We start from the raw sequence: 24,363 nt of genomic DNA on the forward strand, positions 1-24,363 counted from the left end.
CCAGAATTGTAATTCAGATCTGTTAGCTTGAGCCAGGTTACAAAGTTCAAAGAGAAGTTACATTCTCACGGGTTTAGTTCTTAGTCCTCATATTTTGGAGTGAAATCTCAATTCTTTATTCACTTGCATATGAATGCATAAATTTCTATTATCTATCAATTTGTTAACCCCCAGGTAAGAAGATACTATGTGTATTTGTTTGAAAACTAGAAATAACTTATTTTCCCGAAAGTGGTTATTCTCTTCTAGATTGAGTTTTAGGTCTCTCTGGATCTACAAAAATTCTTTATGGCTTTTGGTTCCTTTTCAGACTTAGTTCTTGCCAGGACCTCTTGCTGGTCTCTTGGGTAGTTGGCCCTGATTAGTTTTGACCAGGGTTCCTGTGCACATATCCATAACCAAGGATATATTCATGCTAAGTGTTCTAGGATGGGGGGGGGGGATTCTGGGAAGATGGTGGAATAGGTTGGTAAATTTCAAGCTCTCTGATTTCCCCCATAAGTAGAATAAATTTGCAACTCAGGGTAAACATAGACTGGTGAAAAATCAAGAAGACTTGGGGCAGAACTGGGGTCCTCCTAATATAACTGGAGATCTGAAGACAAAGCCCAAGCCGGGATTAACCTTTCTGAAATGAAAATATCTCTGGAATAGCTCCACAGAATCATCAAGTGGGGATCCTAGGGCTAGCTGGATATGTCTGGAGCCTCAGCAAGAACCACAGAGACTTTCACCTTGTGGACTGTTGGTCAAGTTAGAGGTCAAGTCAGAGACTGAATTTTGGAGGACTGAGTGAATCTCAGCTAATTAGGAATGCCAGGCCCAGCTGTGCTGCTGAGATGGGCCCCTGAGTAAGAAGGAACCAGCACCTGAAGAGTACAGATTTAAGGGGGTAGGGCTGCTGCTGGCTGTGAGCACTTGAATGAGGGTGGAGCACTTGGTTTGGGGTTTCTGGTGAGAGTGAAGAGATAAAGGGAAGCTTAAGGTATCATCCCTTCACCCTGTAATTAGAAGTGCATACATTAATACTAATTATTTTACAAAATGACCTGGCAAAGAAGAAAGGACCCCATGTTTGAAACATGTTATGGGAACAGGGAAGACCGGGGTTCATCTTTAGAGGAAGGTACTTAAGTAAAAAAAAGTTTCGACCCCAAAAACTAATGTGAAATGGCTCTCCACCCAAAGAGAATTTATAGAAAAACTCAAAAAAGAATTTAGAAATCAAATGAGAAACTTTAAGGAAAAGCTAAAAAATTAAAAATAAAAACATAAAAACCATATAAGGAAAACAAGATTATGAAAAAAAAAAGTTAACTAACTAGAAAAAGAGGTACAGAGTCTCAAAGAGGAAAATAATTCTATGAAAATCAGAAGTGGACAAGGGGAAGCCAATGAAGTAATAACAAAACAGATTATAAAAAATGAGAAAATAGAACAGAATGTGAAATATCTTATAAGAAAATCAGCAGATCTGGAGAACAGATCAAGAAGAGAAAAATATAAGAATAATTGGAATAAGAATAAGAAAGTTGTGACCAAAAAGAGAATCTTTTTTTTTTTAAATTTTTTATTATATATATATTTTTTATAATATTATCCCTTGTATTCATTTTTCCAAATTACCCCCCCTCCCTCTATTCCCTCGCCCCGATGACAGGCAATCCCATACATTTTACATGTGTTACAATATAGTCTAGGTACAATACATGTGTGTGAATATCATTTTCTTGTTGCACAATAAACATTAGAATCCGAAGGTACATGCAACCTGGGCAGAGAGATATTAGTGCTAACAATTTACATTCACTTCCCATTGTTTCTTCTCTGGGTGTAGGTACCTCTGTCCATCATTGATCAACTGGAAGTGAGTTGGATCTTCTTTATGTTGAAGATTTCCACTTCCATCAGAATACATCCTTATACAGTATTGTTGTTGAAGTGTACAGTGATCTTCTGGTTCTGCTCATTTCACTCAGCATCAGTTGATTTAAGTCTCTCCAGGCCTCTCTGTATTCCTCCTGGTGGTCATTTCTTACCGAGCAATAATATTCCATAACCTTCATATACTACAATTTACCCAACCATTCTCCAACTGATGGACATCCATTCATCTTCCAGTTTCTAGCTACAACAAAAAGAGCTGCCACAAACATTTTGGCACATATATGTCTCTTTCCGCTCTTTAGTATTTCTTTGGGATATAAGCCCAGTAGTAGCACTGCTGGATCAAAGGGTATGCACAGTTTGATAACTTTTGGGGCATAATTCCAGATTGCTCTCCAGAATGGCTGGATTCCAAAAAGAGAATCTTGACACAATAATGCAGGAAATAATTCAAGAAAATTGTCCTGGAGTAATAGAACATCAGTAGCTACAATAAAAGACTGCAAGTCCTGGGATCATATCTGCTGACAATCAGAAGAGGTAGGCTTGCAGCCAAAAATGTCATATCCAGCAAAATTATCTTTAATTTTGAATATAAAAAAAAATGGACATTCAACAAACTTGCAGATTTTCAGGACTTGCTTTCAGCCAAACCCAAACTTAATAGAAATTTTAACATATAAGAGTAAATATCAAAGGTCACTTTTAAGGAAATGGATAAACTATTTAAACATGGACAAATTGTTTATTTTTTTACATGAGAAGTGTATACTATATGTTTAAGATTCACATCAACAATAGGGTAGCTCAGAAGAAAGATTGGCAGAGGTAAGGTAAAAATAATATTCATGTTATACAAATAAGTTGCAGAGGAAGAATAAACAGATGTTTTAGAGAGGGGAGGAGGGCTTTTAGTTCTGAAAACCTACTCACATAGGGAATGAGTTGAATAAGCAATACTACATATATACCATGAAAGATACAGCACCTTCCAAAATTTATAAAGGAGTAGGGGAGAAGACAAGGGAGGGATACTTGGGTGGGGGTAGGATAAGTAATAGCAAAGCAAGAATTTAATTAAAGAGTCAGCAAGGATAGGAAAGACATGTGTGTGTGTGTATATATCTACATATGTATACATAAATATATATTTTCTTTACTGTAGCTTGTTTGGGGGTTATGGGAGGGAATGAAAGAGGGAAAAAGAATAAAGTAAATAAGGTATGCAGCAGAGAACCAAAGAGCAGTTTGTTGTTATATTTTGAATCTTCCTTGATGTTCTGCTAGGTATATGACAATATTATCTTCTGTTTTGATTATCTTGATTTGTATTCCTTTTGCTTTTTTTTTTTCTTACTCTGTTTTTTCAAATAAATTTTAAAAAGAATTCTAGGATGTTTTAGTCTTTCCTGGATTTCTGAGGTTGAGAGTATTTGAGTAATTGATCTAAATTAAAAGATCTCAGTGGTATCTTATGACAGAATACTATTGACCTAGAGCCTCTGGGCCTGAGGTGTTCTAATGAGTGCTTCTATGATATTCTTAGTTACTTCTAAGGTTAAAATCTTAGCTTCCCAACTGTTTTGGGACTTGAATCCATTTTTGCTGCTTTCATTTATAGAGTTTTGTAGTAATTTAGTATCTATGTCCTGCTTTGCTAATACTGGCATTTTGGTGGTCTTCCTTCCCTGTTGCCCATGGATCCTTGGTGTAGTTCTTGGGCTGATAGGCTAGGAAAAGAAGTAAATCATTATTGAATTTGTTGCAGATTTTCAGTCTGGTTCTATTTTTAGTTTTTTGCTGGAGTAGGTATGTGGGGTCTAGCTTATCTGCCTTTGTTCATCTTAACCAGACATCTTAACCAGAAGCCCTGCCTGTTATTATTGATAGCTTTCTTTTCTCCTTTTGAGAAATTCCTGTTCATATTATTTGGCCATTTATATGTTGAGGAATTTCCTATTTTTATATATTTGAATCAGTTCATTATTTTATATATCAGACTTTATCAAAGAAATTAATCGCAAAAGATTTTTCCCCCCAAGTTAACCATTTCTCTTCTAATTTTAGCTTCTTGGATTTTGCTTGTACAAAGCTATTCAGTTTTATGCAATCAAAATTGACTTTTCCCCATCTGTAATTCTAATTCTTATTTGATCATATTTGGTCATCTGACTTAGCTAAAATTATGAAAGTTATCTTTTTCCCTGCTCCTCTGATTTGTTTGTAATGTGATCTTTTATGTCTAGGTATTTTTTCCATTTGGAATTTGTTGTGGTGTGAGGTATTGAATAAATTTAATTTCTGCTAGAGTATTTCCCAGTTTTCTCAGGAGTTTTTCCTGACATAGTGAATTTTTTCCCCAATAGTTGTATATATTTGAATTTATTAAACATTATGCTACTGTATCTGTTTGCTTCTGGATATTATATTAGTAATTTGGTGCACTTAGCAACTTTTTTTGATGTGTAACCATTATGAAATAGTTTTGATTATTACATATGCTTTGTCATATAGTTTGAAATTTGGTATAGCTATGTCCCATTATTATTATTATTTCTTTTGAGATTCTCGTTTTGTTTTTTTTAAAGGAATTTAGATATTATTTTTTATAGCTCTTTTGGTAGTTTAGTATAACAACAAGCAAGTAAATTTAAATAGTATTATATATTTTTTTAATATTGGCAGGTTTAACCTTGAGCAATTTATTTCTCCATTTATTTTAAGTCTGCCAAAATAATATATTTGTATTCCCAAAACTTAGTACAGTGGTTGGGGTGTAGTAAGCACTTAATATTTTTCCACTAATTCATTTTTGTTCATTTAATTCCTATGTGTATCTTAGCAGGTGGAGTTCTGTGTATTTTCATCTAAGTCAATGATTTGTGTAAATTTATTTTATATCTTGCTATTTTGCTAAAATTATTAATTATTATCATTTCACTTATCTTTCATTGACTTGATTAAAGTTCTATAAGTAGATTATCATATCATCTGCAAAGGTAACTATTTTGTTTCTTTTTTTTTTCTCAATAGTATTTTATTTTTTTTCAAATACAAGAAAAGATAGTTTTCAACATTTAATTTTTGTAAGATTTTTGTTCCAAATTTTTCTCCCTCTCCCTACTCCCCAAGATACTAGACAATCTGATGTATATTAAACGTGCCTTCCTTTTAAAAATATTTCCATATTTGTCATATTGTGCAAGAAAAATCAGACCAAAGCGGGGGGGGAATCACAAGAAAGGAAAAGCAAACACACAAAAAAGGTAAAAATATGGTGCTTCAATCCACAATCTCTGGATGCAGATGGCATTTTCTATCCTAAGTCTATTGAAATTGTCCTAAATTACAACATTGGTGAGAAGAGCCAATTCCATTCCAGTTGATCATCACATTATCTTGCTGTTACTGTGTGCAATGCTTTCTTAGTTCTGCTCACTTCACTCAGCATCAGTTCATGTTAGCTTTTCCAGGCTTTTCTGAAATCAGCCTGCTCATACTTCTTATAATAAGAACAATAATATTATTTATTTAGAATTTTTTCCCCACAGTATATATGCATGGGTAATTTTTTTTATAATATTATCCCTTGTATTCATTTTTCCAAATTTTCCCCTCCCTTCCTCTACTCCCTTCCCTAGATAATAGGCAATCCCATACATTTTACATGTGTTACAATATAACCTAGATACAATATATGTGTGTAAATACCATTTTCTTGTTGCACATTAAGCATTAGATTCCAAAGGTATAAGTAACCTGGGTAGATAGACAGTAGTGCTAACAATTTACATTCACTTCCCAGTGTTCCTTCTCTGGGTGTAGTTATTTCTGTCCATCATTGATCAACTGGAAGTGGGATGGATCTTCTTTATGTTGAAGATATCCACTTAAGAACAATAATATTAGATTATATTCATATACTAAAACTTATTCAGCCCCTCATCTGATGGGCATCCACTTAATTTCTGATTTCTTGGCACCACAAAAAGGGCTGCTACAAACATTTTTGCATTCCCCTTTTTTGGTTATCTCTTTGAGATACAGAGCTAGGAGTGAGACTATTGGATCAATAGGTATGCACAGTTTTCTAGCCTTTTGAACATAATTCCAAATTGCTTTCCAGAATGGTTGGATCATATTTTGTTTCCTCTTTACCTTTTTCTTTTTCTTTTGATTCCCTCAATTTTTTTTGATAATCTTATTGTTATAGCTTCCGTTTCTACATCTATGTCAAATAATAGCGATAATGAACATCTTTGCTTAATCCCTGATTTTAGGGAAAAGATTTAAGGTTTTTGTCACTATAATGATATCTCTTAGTTTTAGATAGATGCCCTATACTATTTTAAGGAGGGGCCCAGTTATTCTTGTGCTTTAAAAATTTTTTTTTTAATATAAATGTGTTATAGGTTGTATAAAAAAACAACCTTTTTGATATCAATTGCTATAAGCCTGATTTTGTTTTTTTGTTAATATGAACTATTGTATTTATAGTTTTTGTTTCTAAAACATGTTAACTTCTTTATAATTGGAAACCTTAAAATTATATTTATTGTATTAAAGTTTATGAAAGTATTGCTTAAAATTTTTGCTTTTCTGCATTTATATTTATTTGAATTGTTCAATAAATAGATTCACTAATATTTACATTGTTTCCTCTATATGTATGTTAATTCTAATTCTTTCAACAATCTATTACAATTTTTAGCTGTTAAAATAACTTTATGGATATTTATACATATATTGTACTTAACATATACTTTAACCTATTTAATATGTATTGGTCTACCTTGGGGAGAGGGTGGGAGGAAGGAGGGGAAAAGTTGAAACAGAACATTTTGCAAGGGTCAATTCTGAAAAATTACCCATGCATATATCTTGTAAATAAAAAGCTATTTTAAAAAAACACAACACTTTTTAGCTGTTGTTCTGTTTATCGTTCTTTGAGATTTGTTATGTTTCACTAGTAGAATATTGAAGTCTCATACTATTACTTTTCTGTTCAATTTTTTTTACAATTAATTTCTATAAAATTTTAAAATGTCATTGTAATTGACATTACTAGGTATCTTTGTTTTTATTATTAATATTTTTGACAATGGTATGGGATAATCATAATAGAACTCTTAACCTGGTATTTAAGTCCCTCCCATCATTAATGACTTTATTTTCTAATCAAAGTGATATATTTAATATTTTTTAAACTTGACATTAAATTTCTATTAAGTAGTCTAAAACTGCATTTCAGAGAATGTCAGTAAAATTTTACAGTGCTAATTAACATAAAATACTTAATTATTTTTATTTTAATATAGAATATTAAATTACATAGGATCTTATAGGTTCAGTGGCATTTTTGCTTCTTATCCTGTACACAATGATTTATATGGGCTTGGTAATGACTCCTAATTGCTTTTTTATTTCTATCACTTTTCAGGAGTGGAAAAATTCAATTGTTCAGAAAAAGTCAATGTCCAAAGACTTCAGAGAGCTCAGGTACCACTTATTACACTGCCACCTGTTAAAGTACATTCTCAATCAGAAAATTGCTCATATAGAATGGACTCAGAAGTACAGAAGTCCTTTGGTAGCCCCATCCTCGACTCATATGAGGAGTCAACAAGTTATCCAGTCAATTACTTTGGCCCTGAAAACAGGAATAGGGAAGTCTCTGTTTCTCAAAAGTCTGGGGAAGTGACACCTCTAAGGCTTTCATTCTTCTCTCTGGTGCCTCCTCAAAGCAAACAAAGCAAGTGGCTGAAATATAAAAACACGTCTCAAGGTGACCCTGTTACTCTACATAGAACTGATGTGAATGTGAACGAAAACTTCTTTGCTGCCTCTTCTTCTGCAATGCGACTTTGTGATCCAGAGGATAATCATAAGAGGGATGTCAAGAAAAGCCCTAATAACTCTATGCATTTGGAGATGATAAAAAGCATGCTTCATCAACAGCAACTAGATTTCTACTGCCAGGAATTAGTTATAAGAAAAAAAACACTGTTTCAGAATTTAGACCAAACTTCCCAGCCTGAGGAAATACAAAAGATGTTAAGTGAGACAGCCCACAATGACTTCAATGTAACAGAAAGTACCCAGGTGAAGACCTGTAATAAACTAGTTGTCATTCTAAAAGTTCTTCTATTAGAAAACATTACCTGAATTTTAGAGAAAAAGAGAACTGCAAGTTATTATTTCACTATTAGAATGAATACTTTTTTTTTTTTTTTTTTTTGCTGAGGCAATTGGGGTTAAGTGACTTGCCCAGGATCACACAGCTAGGAAGTGTTTGAAAGAATACTTTTGACCCAAAATACTATCTATACTTATGCTATTCTCTTTGGCCTACTAAAACAATAAGATTATATAGTCATTAACTCATTTGAATTGCTGCTAAAGAGTTTTCTTAAGTAGAATTATTCTTTTTAAAAAATGTCACTCATTGATGTAGGGTTTTTCTTGATACCTGAAATTGAATTATATATTTTGAATATATTATGCCAAGAAAATTATCCACCCATATCACTTATATTTTGATGCTCTTGTTTACCTAGAAGTAAAATATTTCATAATTTCAAGGGAGAGGGAAGAATAAAATCAAGCTTTTGGTATTATACATAACTATCCCTGACATGTTGCTCTTTATTTAGAATTAGAATGTATTTATCTGGAATTCAGAAATGAAGTCTTGTATTAGTAAATAAAAGGATTGTATATTTTATTAGCCATAAAATCTTACTAATTGATCATTTGTTCTTTTTCAGGAGATAAATACTAGCACATTGTCATTTCCCAGTGGAACAAGATCAAAATATGCCTGTGTCCCCAAAAGACAGATTCACATACCTGCTCATTTTCAGTCACCTGCTCAGTACAAACAGATTTTTACAACCTCTCTGATAGGTATGAAACATTTTTTATTTTATTTATTTTCATTTTATGAAATATCTTTTAATAAAAAAAACAGTTAAATTTGTTCTACTATTATTGCTTTTGTACTTTTATTTTGTAATCCATGAAAAAAAGATGTGGGGCTAAAAGAAAACAGTGGGAGCAAGATATGTACACTGAGAATAGTGCACAATAGTGTTAGCTCAACTAAAAGGACTGATAAACCTGAGCCTTAAAATGACTGAGACCAGAGTGCAAAGGATTTTGGTTAACATTTTTTTCTTTATTAAAGCATTTTATTTTTCAAAACATATTCATCATTAATTGTTCAACATTAACTCTTGCAAAACCTTGTGTTCCAATTCCCCTCCACTCCTTCCCCTAGGTGGCAAGTAGTCTAATATGTGTTAAATATGGTACAAATATATGTTAAATCTAATATATGCATACATATTTATATAATTATCTTGCTACACACAAAAAAATCAAATCAATTGGCTGACATTTCAAAGCTAAACATCCAATAGGAATGTTGCTATAGAGATAGCTCTGTTGGTGAAGCACCATTAACAGAAATATTCAAAACAAAATCAGTAAAGTCTTTAGGAATCTGAAAGAAAACAAGATAAAGCTCAAGTTTTACCTGTATTTAACCTTCTGTGACAGTCAAAACTAGACCTTAGCTCAGATGTCTTAGCCAACATTGAGCAGTTTATAAATGCTACCTATAAGATTGCTGAGAGAAAGTGTGACAGCCTTGAAGCTAGGAAAACTTGGGTTCAAATCTTACTTGTCACCCTGGAGAAGTCATAAATCTTCAAAATTTCAGTTTCCTCATCTGTAAAAATGGAGATGATGATAATAGCATTTACCTCACAGCTATCTAAGACTATATGATTTGCAAAGATGCTAAGCTACATCGAAATAGAAGTGGAGAGCATTCTAATCCAAAAATATTTGTCATGCTTTGGTATCTTGGGGCCAAACTGCAAATATGAAATATGAAATATTTGCAGTTTGGTCCCAAGATACCAAAGCATGACAAATATTTTTTCTACATTCCAACTCCATTTAATTTAAAACAGTAACTTAAATATTCTTTTACTTAGTTAAGACTATTTCTGATCATCATGGTTTAATGCCTGATTTCCTTGTAAAGAGGGGTAGGGACTGGATCTAGGAATTCTTGGATTAGGTCTTGATTCGAAGGAAATGGTAAAAGGAATAGTAAACTCTTGGTAGTTCATCACATTGTGTCCTTCCTATCCTTCAAAGCTGCCCCTTTCTATGAATCTTTTTTTACTTAACTAGAAGCTGAGCATAGAAGTTTGTATCATTATTGTAACCAGTTAGCTTTCTTCATCATATGAAATTTATCTTATCAAAAATTCATTTTTCACTGTTTGATTGAAAATTTCACAAAGGTACGTAGTAGGCATTTTTATTTTAACTATGTTCCTTGAAGTATATAATGCTAAATCTACTCTAAACATTATTTAATGCTGATGACATGTTAATGTTAATAGTAGCAAAAATACCAGTTTGGAGGTATGAGAGAAGCTTATGCCTATAATTTGTACAAGGGGATCCTATGAGGCATTTATTAAATCACCAGACATATACCTGATTATTACTTGCTAAATTATTACTTGCTAAATCACCTGATTATGTCAAGTGCTAGGAATAGACAGAGACAAAAGATGAAGTAGCCACTGCTCTCATTTACTGATTAATGAATGTTTATGATGCTTTAATTATGTTTGGTTTTATAATTTGTCATGAGGACAAATCATACTTTTTTTTAACACTTTAATTAGAAGTGAAATTTATTTTATGTTTTAATAAGGTTCCGTACAGTTTTATCAATAAATTTGGTCATAGCTTGAGTTGCAATCCATAATGGTTAAGCATCTTTAAATCAATTCAAATTTACATCTTAGTATTCCAAAAAAGCAAAATAAAATCCATGTAGATAAAGTAGAAATAAAATGCAAAATATTTTATATAATACAAAAGGGGGCAGTATTTTATATAATGTATTTACAGAAAAGTATTGTTTGACCAATCACCTAGAGCACTCCAATCCACCTAAACATTTTGTTCACTACTAAAAAGAAACTTTGAATAAATTAAGGTTTGCTGTAACTTTGGGGGCAAACATGTTAGGAAAATAGGCTAGGATTTTCACAATGTGATTTTGCCAGACCAGCTCTTTTTCCTGCAAGACCACCAACAGCCCCCAATGCCCCGCCTTCCATGCCTGAATCTTTTCTCCAGCTCTAGTGCTCCCCTCTTCCCTAAGTACACAGTACATTCACTTAACACCCTCCATCCCCCCCATGAGGCCCAGTGGCAGACCCCCCCCAAAAAAAAAAATAAGCAAAGGGAATTTCTCAGGCCATTTCATTCATCTGCACCTGATAATTAGCACTAAAATTATAGGGTTCTTAAAAATTTTGTTTATTTATTTATCTATTTATCTATCTATCTATTTATTTATTCCCTGAGGCTGGGGTTAAATGACTTGCTCAAGGTCACACAGCTAGGAAGTGTTAAGTGTCTGAGATCAGATTTGAACTCGGGTCCTCCTGAATTCAGGGCTGGTGCTCTATCCACTGCGTCACCTAGCTGCCCCTTTTAATTTATTTTTTATTGAAATTTATTTTCAAAACATATACAAGTATAATTTTTCAACATTGACCTTTGAAAAACCTTGTCTTCTAAATTTCTCTACTTTCCCCCCATTTCTTCCCCTAGATGGCAAGTAATCCAGTATATGTTAAACATGATAAAAATATATGTTAAATCCAATATAGGCATACATATTTATACAATTATCTTGCTGCACAAGAAAAATCAGATCAAAAAGGTTAAAAAAAAAAAAAAAAAGAAAAAATATAAAATTCAAACAAACCACAACAAAAAGAGTAAAAATGCTATGTTGTGATCTACTCTCAGTTCCCACAGTTCTCTGGGGTGTAGATGACTCTCATCATCACAAGATCTTTGGAACTGTCCTGAATCATCTCATAAAATTATACTTTAAAAAATAAATTTAGTATTAATTACAACTCATTTACATATTTCATGATTTTAGGTTTACAAAGTAATTTTTTCACAACAGTCTTATGAGGCAGGAACTTAAAATAATATTTCCATTTTATAGAATTGTAGAATTCAAGGTTATGTAATTTATAGGTGGTGGAGTAAGATGTAGAATTCAAGTCTTCTGATCCCAATTCTAGTGTATTTCCAGTAGCTTTACCTCTCAAGAAATTTCATTCCTAATGGTAAAATAAAATAGCATTTGTACATGTGTTTGGATATAAATTTAAATTTTTTCCTCTGTTTAAAATCTTTTCAAATCTAGAACATCTAAATATATTACTGTTTGAAGTATCCAAAAGATTGCACCACGCTCTTTGGAAAGTTAACATATCTTTTTATACATCAATGAAAATAGAGAAAGAAAAAAACATAGAAAACAGCACACCAACCTGTCATCATCAACAGCATGCAAAGCTTGTCATGGTTAAAAAAGAAGGCCCAAATAAGGTATATGTTTCATTTATATACTGTTAGATGTATATTTTTGGAAGAAGTGAAGCTACTTGGTAGTTGAACCAGCAATCAGCTGTTAATTCAGTGCAAAATACAGTTTGCCTGAGAACTTTACTCCTCTTTCTTGGTACTAATTTACCCTGAAAGAGGGCTTTATTTGTGTATTTGTGGGTATATAAATATGTATATATATTTCATATAAAGTCAATTTGAGGGCAGAAACTTTTATTTTTGTCTATATCTAGCATCTAGCACAGTGCTTGGAATGTTGAAAACAATTAATGCTCAGCCAAAAAATTTGAAGTTTCCCATCACTTGGAAACTATGGCCTGTGAATATGCTGGAATATTATTGTGACATAAGAAATGAAAGAGTCAATTTCAGAGAAATATGGGAAAACTGGTATAAACTGATATAGAAAGAAGCAAGCAAAATCCATCAACAGATCAGCTTATACAATAGCAACATCATTGCAAAGGCAAACAACTTTAAAAGAGTTCAATTCAATGTTGAAAATGATTCTACAGGATGCATAACAAAGCATGCTACCTATCACTCAAGTTGCAGAAGGATAAATACATTTTCAGATATATCTAATGTGGAAATTTGTTTTACTCGACTATGAATATTTGTTACAAAGGCATTTAGGGAAACCGGGGGAAAGAGGGACCAGGAATAAGATTACTCTTCTCCCCAAAACCAAAAGAAATAAAATAAGTCACTGAAACATGTTTTTTTGTTTTTTTTTTTATTCATTTTTCCAAATTATCCCCTCCACTCCCTCCACTCCCTCCCCTTGATGGCAGGTAATCCCATACATTTTACATGTGTTACAATATAACCTAGATAGAATATATGTGTGTAAATACCATTTTCTTGTTGCACATTAATTATTAGCTTCCGAAGGTATAAGTAACCTGGGTAGATAGACAGTAGTGCTAACAATTTACATTCGCTTCCCAGTGTTCCCTCTCTGGGTATAGTTATTTCTGTCCATCATTGATCAACTGGAAGTGAGTTGGATCTTCTTTATGTTGAAGATTTCCACTTCCATCAGAATACATCCTCATACAGTATTGTTGTTGAAGTGTACAGCGATCTTCTGGTTCTGCTCATTTCACTCAGCAACAGTTGATTTAAGTCTTTCCAAGCCTCTCTGTATTCCTCCTGCTGGTCATTTCTTTTTTTTTTTTTTTTTTTTTTTTCAGAATTTTTTTTTTATTATATATATATATATATATATATATATATATATATATATATATTTTATAATATTATCCCTTGTATTCATTTTTCCAAATTACCCCCCCTCCCTCTATTCCCTCCCCCCGACGACAGGCAATCCCATACATTTTACATGTGCTACAATATAGTCTAGGTACAATACATGTGTGTGAATATCATTTTCTTGTTGCACAATAAACATTAGAATCCGAAGGTACATGCAACCTGGGCAGACAGATATTAGTGCTAACAATTTACATTCCCCTCCCAGAGTTTCTTCTCTGGGTGTAGCTACCTCTGTCCATCATTGATCAACTGGAAGTGAGTTGGATCTTCTTTATGTTGAAGATTTCCACTTCCATCAGAATACATCCTCATACAGTATTGTTGTTGAAGTGTACAGTGATCTTCTGGTTCTGCTCATTTCACTCAGCATCAGTTGATTTAAGTCTCTCCAGGCCTCTCTGTATTCCTCCTGCTGGTCATTTCTTACCGAGCAATAATATTCCATAACCTTCATATACCACAATTTACCCAACCATTCTCCAACTGATGGACATCCATTCATCTTCCAGTTTCTAGCTACAACAAAAAGAGCTGCCACAAACATTTTGGCACATATATGTCTCTTTCCGCTCTTTAGTATTTCTTTGGGATATAATCCCAATAACAGCAATGCTGGGTCAAAGGGTATGCACAGTTTGATAACTTTTTGGGCATAGTTCCAAATTGCTCTCCAGAATGGCTGGATTCTTTCATAACTCCGCCAACAATGTATCAGTGTCCCAGTTTTCCCACATCACCTCCAACATTCATCATTATTTGTTCCTGTCATCTTAGCCAATCTGACAGGTGTGTAGTGGTATCTCAGAGTGGCCTTAATTTGCATTTCTCTGATCAGTAGTGATTTGGAACACTCTTTCATATGAGTGGAAATAGTTTCAATTTCATCATCTGAGAATTGTCTGTTCATATCTCTTGACCATTTATCAATTGGAGAATGGTTCGGTTTCTTATAAATTATGGTCAGTTCTCTATATATTTTGGAAATGAGACCTTTGTCAGAACCTTTCCTTTTAAAAATATTTTCCCAATTTGTAACTTCCCTTCTAATCTTGTTTGCATTAGTATTGTTTGTACAGAAACTTTTTAGTTTGATGTAATCAAAATCTTCTATTTTGTGATCAATAATGATCTCTAATTCTCCTCTGGTCATAAATGCCTTCCTCCTCCACAGGTCTGAGAGGTAGACTATTCTCTGTTCCTCTAATCTATTTATGATCTCATTCTTTATGCCTAAATCATGGACCCATTTTGATCTTATCTTGGTATATGGTCTTAAGTGTGGATCCATATCTAATTTCTGCCATACTAATTTCCAGTTTTCCCAACAGACTGAAACATGTTTTTGAAACTAACAGAAGAAGGCAGACACAGACTAAAAGGACAGCTTTGAGAGTAACAGGTTGAATTTATAATATATTTTAAAAGGAAAGAAGCCTATACATAATAGAGACTTACAGTTTTATTAAGAACCCTTATTTTAGTTGTTTATTCTCCATTAATTGATGTTTGTTAAGTTTAGGATAAAAAGAGTAATAATTTTTTAAATGTAAAAAAATGTTTATTGAATTAGATTGATTTGAAAAAAGATAGGCCATCATATATGATATTAATGTACTCTTATAAAAGTAGATTTTTGGTGATTTTTTTTTTTACATAGTCTATATTTCCCTCTATATCCCTTCTCTTCCCTACCAGGGAGTCATCCCTGTAAAATAATTTTTTTTTTTTGTAATTAAAAAATTTTTTTGTAAATTAAAAAAAAAAAAGAAAACTCAGGAAAATTGGTCAATATATTGAACATCTATTCTGAAGGAAGTGGAAATCTTCAACATAAAGAAGATCTAACTCACTTCCAGTTGATCAATGATGGACAGAGGTAGATACACCCAGAGAAGGAATACTGGGAAGTGAATGTAAATTGTTAGCACTAATATCTGTCTGCCCAGGTTACATGTACCTTTGGAATCTAATACTTAATGTGCAACAAGAAAATGGTATTTACACACATATATTGTATCTAGGTTATATTGTAACACATGTAAAATGTATGGGATTGCCTGTCATCGGGGGGAGGGAGTAGAGGGAGGGGGGAATAATTTGGAAAAATGAATACAAGGGATAATATTATAAAAAATATATATATATAATAAAAAAAATAAAAATATATATATTGAACATCTATATATGCAATGTTTCAGACCTGGGCTCCCTCATCTCTACTTCTACACAAGAACAGAAGGGATTATCTTCTCATATATCTTTTCTAGGGCCAAGTTTGCTCTTTATAATTTCATATTAATTTTTTGTATGCATATGCTTACTTCCATTTTCATTCTTCTAGTAATTGCTTATATTTATTTTCCCTGTTCTGGTTATTGAATTTTCAATCAGTTCATGCATGTTTTCCTGTAATGCTTGGTATTCATCTTGCCATTTACTGCAAAAGAATATTTCATTACATTCATGTACCACAACTTATTTTACCTTTTGTCCCAATTACTAGGCATCTATTTAATTTCTAATTCTTTTATTAATTTTTAAAATTATATTTACTAAAATGTAAATATAATAGTAAATAATATAAAATTAATTTTATTTTATTAATAAAACTAATGTTTTTGTTTATTAGCATTGAACATTAATAATTGGCTGTTAAAGTTCCTGATTTAAATTTAATTATTAATAGTTTCCAGGGAAAAAATCATTTCATTCTTCTGTTGTGCTTATAATAATCTATTTTTTATTAAATTTTAACTACCTTTTTTTCCTTCCTAGGGTCGTCTCTTTTATACTTGTGGTGCATCAAAAGTAAACCAATGTAAATTTTTTAAGTGGTTTGAAGAAGTAACCCCAGCTAATTTGACATGGGCAGAATCTACACCCTGCACTGTGTTACATGATATAAAGAGTATTGGAATATACTTAAGATGCCAAAACATACCCCTCTATGAGGAATGTCAGCTTTTGGTGAGGTGTGTTATATATTTTAAAGATTCTGACAATGAATAGATCTGTCATCCTAACAGATTAGTCTGAATCAAATTTTTTCTTAATCATGTTGGACTTGCAGCAGATCAAAAGGTCTTTTGGCCTCCTCCAACAAACTATAACATGAGAACAAATATCAGGGAGATTGTTTCCCTGTCATTGGTTATGTGTGAGTTCTGTTCTTTATAATAGAAAGAGAGTTCATAAGTCAATTAGTCACATGAATGTAATTGTTCCTTGGCTAGTAGATGAAAAAATGCAAGATTTTAATTTTGTAATTTGTGCTTCTGGAGTAGATATTAATATTTTCTATTTATATATATTATTGTACCATTCTATGTAACATTAGTATACCTATATAGACATTTACAAAGAAATAAATTGAGGATGATTAACTTCGCAAAATAATTCATAGTAGGATTCCTTTAAGTAGCTTTTCTGTTACATTCAGAATACAATTAAGTTTATATGCAAATTTTTAGAAATACATTTATTGCATCAAATGAAATTAATTTATAAAGTAATAGTATTAATACTTAAGATTTTCATAGCACATTATGCCTTTATACTTTTCAGATCATTTTATATCTATTATTATAGCAATCTGTGAACTAGGTTGGATATATATTTCCCTGATTCTACAAGTAAAGAATTTGGATTCAAGAACTTAAGTTTTGCTTAATTTGCAATTATTTGCAATTAATAAGAGCACTAGGATGAGTAACAAGTCATCTTGGCTTTTGTTCTAATACTTTTATTACTATACTACTCTCTATGTTGTTAAGATTTTTGATTTACTCATGCTTTACTATTTCAATTGTTTAGCGTCTAGGCATATCTTTCTTTCATTTTGTAGGAAACGATTTGACTTTCAAAGTAAACAGTGTGGCAAATCAAAAAGATTTGCTCATAAAAGTCCTGAATTTCCTAATGAATCTAAAAGTAAACTTTATCTTAAACTGAGTAGGAGAGAAAATTCTTCTACCTATGGCAAAGGTAAGTTCTAATCATCTCTGGGGAAATTTTCCCATTTCATATGTTGCCTCATTGACATTATATATATATATGTCTATATCACATATATAACTAGATAGATAAATATAGATGCACACATACTTTGTATAACTTTGATAGTATAAATCAGTGGTTCTCAAACTTTTGTTCTCAGTATTCTTTTATATTATTCAAAATTATTGAAGTTCTTTTGAAAGCATTTTTGTTTATGTGGGCTATAGTTATATATATATATATATATATACATATATATATATATATATATATATACACCATATTAGAAATAAAAGCCAATTTTGAATTTGTAGTCTCTCTGAAAGGATTTCAGAGACCCCCAGGATTCACTTTGAGAACAGCTGGTATAGATTATCTTTGTGATAATAATAATAATACTTGTGATTGGATTTGATAAAACAAGATGTCCTACTAAAACTAAACACCTGAAGGTCTCTGAATTCAAGTTCTTTTTTTCTAAGCCCAATCATTGGAGATAAGGACCCTTTGTATTATCTTTTGTACTCCTAGTACCTGATATAGTTTCTTGCATATGATAAGGACTTAATGTTTGTTGAGGCTTCCCAAATATAATAATAACACCACTTGACTCTCCCATTCCCCTGGTATAGTTCTAGAATAGGGTCCTCTGGGGCATAGAGTAGAGATGAAGAACTCACAGATGATAGCCTCCTTGCTGCCCTGTAGTACTAAATCCTATCCACCAGCTCCTAGGAGCAGCACAGAACAAGCTTGCCCTGTGCTCACCTCAGGGCTTGGATTGGGGAGGGTCTCTCTCTCCATGGATTTTCTTTTAGATATGTTACAGTAAGAAAAACTAGAGAAATTTAACTTTATTTTATTTATTTTTTATTTTTTTTATTTTATATTAAAACTTTTTTATTTACAAAACATATGCATGTGTAATTTTTCTAACATTGACCCTTGTAAAACCTTTTTTTAAAATTTTTTCTTATTAATTTTATAATTATAACATTTTTTGACAGTACTTATGCATAGGTGATTTTTTACATTATCCCTTGTACTCCCTTCTGTTCCGAATTTTCCCCCTCCTTCCCTCCACCCCCTCCCCTAGATGGCAGACATTCCCATACATATTAAATATGTTATAGTATATCCTAGGTACAATATATATGTGCAGAACCGAATTTTGTTGTTGTTGTGCAAAGGAAGTATTGGATTCAGAAGGTAAAAATAATCTGGGGAGAAAAACAAAAAATGCTCACAGTTTACACTCATTTCCCAGTGTTCCTTTTCTGGGTGTAGCTGATTCTGCCCATTATTGATCAATTGGAATTGGATTAGCTCTTCTCTATGTTGAAGATATCCACTTCCATCAGAATACATCCTCATACAGTATCATTGTTAAAGTGTATAACGATCTCCTAGTTCTGCTTGTTTCACTCAGCATCAGTTGATGTAAGTCTCTCCAAGCCTCTCTGTATTCCTCCTGTTGGTCATTTCTTACAGAACAATAATATTCCATAACATTCATATACCATAATTTACCCAACCATTCTCCAGTTGATTGACATCCATTCATTTTCCAGTTTGCAGTTTCCACTACAAAAAGGGCTGCCACAAACATTTTGGCACATACAGGTCCCTTTCCCTTTTTTAGTATTTCCTTGGGATATAAGCCCAGTAGTAGCACGGCCGGGTCAAAGAGTATGCACATTTTGATAACTTTTTGGGCATAGTTCCAGATTGCTCTCCAGAATGGTTGGATTCTTTCACAACTCCACCAACAATGCACCAGTGTCCCAGTTTTCCCACATCCCCTCCAACATTCATCATTATTTGTTCTTTTTATCTTAGCCAATCTGACAGGTGTGTAGTGGTATCTCAGAGTTGAAATTTAACTTTAATAAACACAGAACATGGCTGTCATCTTTAATGGGGAAAATTTTCATTAAAGCCCTGCTTATATTTTTGCAGATGACCTCTGGGTAATTTCAAAAACTCTAGACTTTGAGCTGGATACTTTCATTGCTTGTAGTGTTTTTTTTGGACCCTCATCATACAATGAAGTAGAGCTCTTGCCTCTGAAAGGCTATTTCCCTTCAAATTGGCCATCTGACAGTAAGTAGTGCTATGCAACATTTAGGTTAATATGTAGTTTTTTCAATTTTATTTTTTGTTTATTTTCTTTGTTTAAAAAAATGTAAAAACAATGTAAGTATTTTTCCCATGTATGAGAGAAAGTTTTATGGTGTTTTAGCTGAATCCCCATGATACATAAGTGCCCACATTTTGCCTGTTATTGTTTACTCAGAGGTTTTTTTTTTTAATAGAATGAGATACTCATAGTTAGTTTTGTGTAATATATACTGACTGTAGAGACTTTTGTGAACAGTTTCCTTTATAATAAATGTTAATTTTTATGATTTTTCTGTAGCACTCGTTCATGCATTACTAGTATGTAATGCTAGCACAGAGCTGACAACTTTGAGAAACTTGCAAGAATATTTCAATCCAACCACTGTACCCATAATACAGCACCTGTTAACAACGTATGTAATTAATTATCAATGATTCAATAGTATTAACAAATGACATAGAATAATGTGAAAATACCATCAACATAGTTCATAAATTTTGCTAATGAAATTCAAACTTTCATTCAAGGAATATAATTACCTGTTAGTTTGAAAGAACTTATCCAAAGATCAGTTTGCTTTTTTCTTAGACCATTAAACATGAGAGTGACATTATATGTCTAAATGAAGTATTAGTTTTTCCAAATGTGACTCATGTTAATTTCATTTCTTGTGTACTACTTTTCTTTTATACTTACTGTGGATATTTACTTTTAAATTGAATATTATAGATATGTTTTTATTATTATTATAGCTTTTTATTTACAAAACATATGCATGGATAATTTTTCAGCATTGACTCTTGCAAAACCTTCTGCTCCAACTTTTCCCCTCCTTCTCCCCATCCTCTCCCCTAGATGGCAGGTAGTCCAAAACATGTTAAATACAATATATGTTTACGTAATTATACAGTTATCTTGTTGCAAAAGAAAAATTGGTATGACCTCCCACCCAGAGATTACTGGTTATTAGTCTTACCTACTTCTCAGATCTTCAGAAATCTTTGGCCACTGTCTCATACAGTGGTTCTTTACCAATCTTACCCCAATCATAGGTCTTTAGAGATCTCTGGCCACTGCCTCTCTGTATGGTGGTTCTCATGTCCAACAGAGCACCCAAAGACACAGCTGCTTGCAAGCTAAGATCTTTATTCCACATATTCACTTCTTGCCCTTTTTCTACTTCCTGGTCCCCATTCCTTATATTGGGTCTTTGAGGTGACATGCACAGCCAATAAGAGAAGGAGATGTCTCCCGTTGATGATGCAATGTCAGTTCGACCAGAGCTTTCGCTCACAAGGAAGTCTCAGTGATCACAGAAACTATATCCTGGTGTCTCAGACATTAAGGTCTCTTTACTTCCTGATTGCGCTGTGTGAGTTTCCTCTCTAGATCCTTACAAATCTGATTTAGAAAGAAGATAAAAATAACCTGAGAAGAAAAACAAAAATGCAAACAGACAATAACAGAAGGAGTGGAAATGCTATGTTATGGTCCATACTCATTTCCCAGTGTTCTTTCTCTGGGTGTAGCTGGTTCTGTTCATTACAGATCAATTGGAACTGATTTGGATCATCTTATTGTTGAAGAGAGCACGTCCATCAGAATTGATCATCATATAGTATTGTTGAAGAAGTATATGATGATCTCCTGATTCTGCTCATTTCACTTAGCATCGCTTCATATAAGTCTCTCCAGGTCTATCTGAAATCATTTCTTATAGAGCTATAATATTCCATAATATTCATAAACCACAATTTATTCAGCCATTCTCCAATTGATGGACATCCATTCAATTTCCAATTTCTAGTCACTATAAAAAGGGCTGCCACAAACATTTTTGCACATCCTGGTCCGTTTTGCTTCTTTAAGATCTTTTGGCATATAAGCCCAGTAGTAACACTGATGAAGCAAAGGGTATGCACAGTTTGTTAACTGTTAACATAATTTACATAACGATGTTAACATAGTTCCAAATTGCTCTCCAAAATGGTTGGATCCATTCACAGTTCCACCAACAATGTATCAGTGTCCCAGTTTTCCCACATCCTCTCCAATATTCATCATTATCTTTTCCTGTTATCTTAGCCAACTGAGAGTTGTGTAGTGGTGTCTCAGATTTGTTTTAATTTGCATTTCTCTGATCAATAATGATTTGGAGAATCTTTTCATATGACTAGAAATAGTTTCAATTTCTTCATCTGAAAATTGTCTGTTCATATCCTTTGACCATTTATCAATTGGAGAATGGCTTGATTTATTATAAATTAGAGTCAATTCTCTATATATTTTGGAAATAAGGCCTTTATCAGAATCTTTGACTGTAAAAATGTTTTCCCAGTTTATTGCTTCTCTTGTAACCTTGTCTGCATTATATTTGTTTGTACAAAGATTTTTTAACTTAGTATCATCAAAATCATCTATTTTGTGATCAGTTTTTTGTTCACAAATTCCTTCCTCCTCTGTTACTGTCAGGGGCAGATCTCAAGGGCAGAGTATAAGAGGCACTCAGAGGCTTATTCTGCCTGAGCCTAATAAACTGGGCATAAATAAAGGTATTGAGTAAGCTTCATTAGCGAGGAAAAGCCTTTGCTCTTGCTGATCATGCTCAAACTCGTGCACTCTGGGTTATGTGACCTGGGGACTTATAAAAAGGGGGTTGCAGAAGGTGGGAGAGGGGAACTCCCGAAGGGAAGGAAGAACTTTGGAGGGAACTCCAGGAGAACTCCGGAGGGAAGGCTAGAGGGAATGTTAGGGAACACTATGTAAAGAGTTAGAATAAAGACCTGTTGCTGCATACTTGAGTGACAGGGTGCTCTGTGGTAGAACCTCTAAGGAGGTAGCTCTCTGATTGGGATAATCAGAGCCCAGATGCTTGAAGACCTGGTGAAAGTGAGAAACCTGTTGACCCCCCCCCCTCCCCCCTGCTGAGGTGAGCAGCTGGGAGGTAACGCTCCTCCACAGGTCTGAGAGGTAAACCATCCTATGTTCTTCTAATTTATTTATAATCTCATTCTTTATGCCTAAATCATGAACCAATTTTGATCTTATCTTGGTGTGCAGTGTTAAGTATGGGTCAGTGCCTATATTCTGCCATGCTAATTTCCAATTTTCCCAGCAGTTTTTGTCAAACGGTGAATTCTTATCCCAAAAAGCTGGGATAAGTTTTGTCAAACACTAGATTGCTATAATTATTGACTGTTTTGTCCTGTGAATCTAACATATTCCACTGATCAACTAGTCAATACCAATCAACTTAGCCAATACCAAATGGTTTTGGTAACCTCTGCTTTATAATATAGTTTTAGATCTGGTACATCTAGGCCACCTTCATTTAATTTTTTTTTTTTCTTTTCATTAGTTCCCTTGAAATTCTTAACCTTTTGTTATTCTAGATGAATTTTGTTGTTATTTTTTCTAGGTCATTAAAATAGGCTCTTGGCAGTCTGATTAGTATAGCACTAAATAAATAGATTAATTTAGGTAGTATTGTCATCTTTATTATATTTGCTCAACCTATCCAAGAGCACTTAATATTTTTCCAGTTGTTTAGATCTGACTTTATTTGTGTGGTGAGTGTTTTATAGTTTTGCTCATATAGTTCCTGACTTTCCCTTGGTAGATAGATTCCCAAATATTTTATACTATCGACAGTTATTTTAAATGGAATTTCTCTTTCTATCTCTTGCTGTTGAATTTTATTAGTGATGTATAAAAATGCTGATGATTTATGCGGATTTATTTTATATCTTGCAACTTTGCTGAAGTTGTGGATTATTTCTAATAGTTTTTTAGTAGAATTTTTGAGGTTCTCTAAGTATATCATCATATCATCTACAAAGAGTGATAATTTGGTTTCCTCATTACCTACTCCAATTCCTTTAATATTTTTTTTTATCTCTTATTGCCGAAGCTAGCATTTCTAATACAATATTGAATAGTAATGGTGATAGTGGGCAACCTTGTTTCACTCCTTATCTTATTGGGAATGGTTCCAGTATATCTCCATTACATATGATGCTTACTGATGGTTTTAAATAGATGTTACTGACTATTTTAAGGAAAAGTCCATTTATTCCTATACTATCTAGTGTATAGGAATGGGTGTTGGATTTTATCAAATGTTTTTGATATGAATCATAGGTGTTTTGGCTCACAATTACTTCATTATTAATAAACTTCATGTCCCATTATGATTTCCTGTACCATATCTCATTTTTTCTTATTCAGAGAATAACATTTGGACAAATACTTTAAGAGAATATGAAAATAAATATTTTCTACTTAAAATATCTTATAGGTTTTTTCTAAGAATTATTGCACACTATATGTACTTTAAAATATCCAAAGATGTGATAATTATCATAATTCAATTCAGCAAACATTCCTTAAGCTCCTAATATGTAAGAGGCACAGAATGGGAAAAAAAAAAGTGAAACCTTTGAAAAAAACACAGGAACTATATGTAATATACAAATTGCAGATATAAAAAGTAATGTGGCTATTAACTTTTCACTGCCCTTGTTTCATCAAGTTTTATCTGAGTTTTTAATACCAGTACTCTTGTTATGCATTGGATATTCAAATATTCTTATGTGTAATTAAAGTTCAAAAAT

General features: G+C 32.8%; 1 protein-coding gene across 1 annotated transcript in view; it reads left to right on the forward strand.

Annotated features, from left to right (window-relative positions):
- The window catches only part of ZGRF1 (zinc finger GRF-type containing 1), a 97,578-nt gene that overhangs the window by 46,713 nt on the left and 26,502 nt on the right, over positions 1–24,363 (forward strand). Inside the window, 7 exon segments of the mRNA XM_074275162.1 lie at positions 7,328–7,989; positions 8,655–8,793; positions 12,152–12,336; positions 16,408–16,604; positions 17,477–17,616; positions 19,588–19,731; positions 20,048–20,162. Of these exon segments, the coding sequence (XP_074131263.1) occupies positions 7,328–7,989; positions 8,655–8,793; positions 12,152–12,336; positions 16,408–16,604; positions 17,477–17,616; positions 19,588–19,731; positions 20,048–20,162 (1,582 nt within the window).

This window comes from Sminthopsis crassicaudata, chromosome 6, assembly GCF_048593235.1.
Source record: "Sminthopsis crassicaudata isolate SCR6 chromosome 6, ASM4859323v1, whole genome shotgun sequence".
Classification (NCBI taxonomy): Eukaryota; Metazoa; Chordata; class Mammalia; order Dasyuromorphia; family Dasyuridae; genus Sminthopsis; species Sminthopsis crassicaudata.